The 1,928-nt window shown below is 41.9% G+C and overlaps 1 protein-coding gene across 2 annotated transcripts in view; it reads right to left on the bottom strand.

Annotated features, from left to right (window-relative positions):
* FAF2 (Fas associated factor family member 2) overlaps positions 1-1,928 on the bottom strand; it is a 61,873-nt gene that overhangs the window by 8,128 nt on the left and 51,817 nt on the right. For both annotated transcript variants that reach the window (XM_017512793.2, XM_017512794.2), the window contains one exon: positions 1,298-1,469. In XM_017512793.2, the coding sequence (XP_017368282.1) occupies positions 1,298-1,469 (172 nt within the window). The remainder of the gene's footprint in view (positions 1-1,297; positions 1,470-1,928) is intronic.

Raw genomic sequence — 1,928 nt, 5'->3', positions numbered from 1 at the left:
AAAAAAAAAAAAAAAAAAACACAGCATCACATAATATCCTGAGTCAAATAAAAAAATAAATAAAGAAGGACACACACACACAAAAAATCCCAAAAAGGCCTGGCCCTGTGGCTCACGTCTTAATCACAGCACTTTGGGGGGCCGAGGCAGGTGAATCACCCGAGGTCAGGAGTTTGAGACCAGTCTGACTTACATGGAGAAACCCCGTCTCTACTAAAAAATACAAAATTAGCTGAGTGTGGTGGCGCATGCCTGTAATCTCAGCTACTCGGGAGGCTGAGGCAGGAGAATCGCCTGAACCTCAGAGGCAGAGGTTGCGGTGAGTCGAGACCGTGCCACTGCACTCCAGCATGGGCAACAAGAGCAAAACTGTCTCAAAAAAAAAAAAGAAAGAAAAAGGAAATGGTTAAAAGACATTGGTTATAGGTAAGTGGTAATATATAATTAAACAAGATAATGTATGTCTCTGTCTGATTGCTAGGGAACAAAAACAACAAAACAAAAATAAAAAGATAACGAGTAAAACGCCAAATTAGCTAGTACTGGTATTTTTATTTATTTATTTTTTTTTGAGACGGAGTTTCACTCTTGTTACCCAGGCTGGAGTGCAATGGCGCGATCTCGGCTCACCGCAACCTCCGCCTCCTGGGTTCAGGCAATTCTCCTGCCTCAACCTCCTGAGTAGCTGAGATTACAGGCACGCGCCACCATGCCCAGCTAATGTTTTGTATTTTTAGTAGAGATGGGGTTTCACCATGTTGACCAGGATGGTCTTGATCTCTTGACCTCGTGATCTACCCACCTCCGCCTCCCAAAGTGCTGGGATTACAGGCTTGAGCCACCGTGCCCGGCCGTAGTACTGGTATTAAGAATGAATATTTAGGGCCAGGCATGGTGGCTCACGCCTGTAGTCCTAGTACTCTGGGAGGCCGAGACAGGCATATCATGTGAGGTCAGGAGTTCGAGAGCAGCCTGGCCAATATGGCAAAGCCTGTCTCTTTTTTAACGGAATATATTGCCATTAAAAAGAATGTGCTGATATGAAACTATCTCTAAGAGACAAGAAGTGGAAACACTAAGGGTCACGGCTTGTTTAAATTTTTTATTTAAAAAAAGAATGAATATTTAAATTGTATGAAAAATTTAAATAACCCATAATCCCAACATGTTCTAGTTTTTTCTTTTTTTTCTCTCTTAGTCTAAGGTGGCTATAATGCTTTCCTTTCACACTTAAGACCAAGATGGCATAGTCTTGGCAGTTTGGGAACCACAGGGAACAAAGCCACAGGTCCATTACCCGCCGCCGTCTCTCCTCTGCCAATTTTTGCTGTTGCACCTCTTCCTCCTTCCGCCGCTTACGCTCCCGCTCCTCCCGTTTCTTTCTTTCTTTTTCCTGATCGGCCCTGAGAGAGGCCAGGTAGGCCTCATCCTGCTGTTGTCTCAGCACCTGGGTCTGGTTTCTTTCTTCCCTGTGAACAGATTGAAAGCAAGAAAAGAAAAACAGCACTCTCACAAAGTTCTGTTTTCTTATATTGAAATTCTCTCTCTCACTCTCTCTCTCTGTGTGTGTGTGTAAAAATGTTGATATTCTTAGCAGATGACTATAAGAAAGAAAAAAAAAAGAATGAAGGAGAGGAAGAAAGAGAAAGAGGAAGAGGGAGAGAGAACTGGGGTGTTGTTTTATTGCCTGGGCTAGAATGAAGTCTAAAAATGGGTATGCCTATAATTGTGCTTAATAATAGAGACATGAAAAAAAAAATGAGGGAAGAAAATAACAAACAAGCAGCCAACCAATATTTCATTGAAACCTGTGGATAGATGTGATGTGGTACTGTTAAGAGTGTATATTTTGTGTATTTAAAGTGGAGAATTCTATAAATGTTAATTAAGTTTACTTGTTCCGGATCTGAGTTCAAATCCTGGATATC

The sequence above is a fragment of the Cebus imitator genome, unplaced genomic scaffold, assembly GCF_001604975.1.
Source record: "Cebus imitator isolate Cc_AM_T3 unplaced genomic scaffold, Cebus_imitator-1.0 Scaffold478, whole genome shotgun sequence".
NCBI classification, from domain to species: Eukaryota; Metazoa; Chordata; class Mammalia; order Primates; family Cebidae; genus Cebus; species Cebus imitator.
This window is presented reverse-complemented; position numbering and strand designations above follow the sequence as displayed.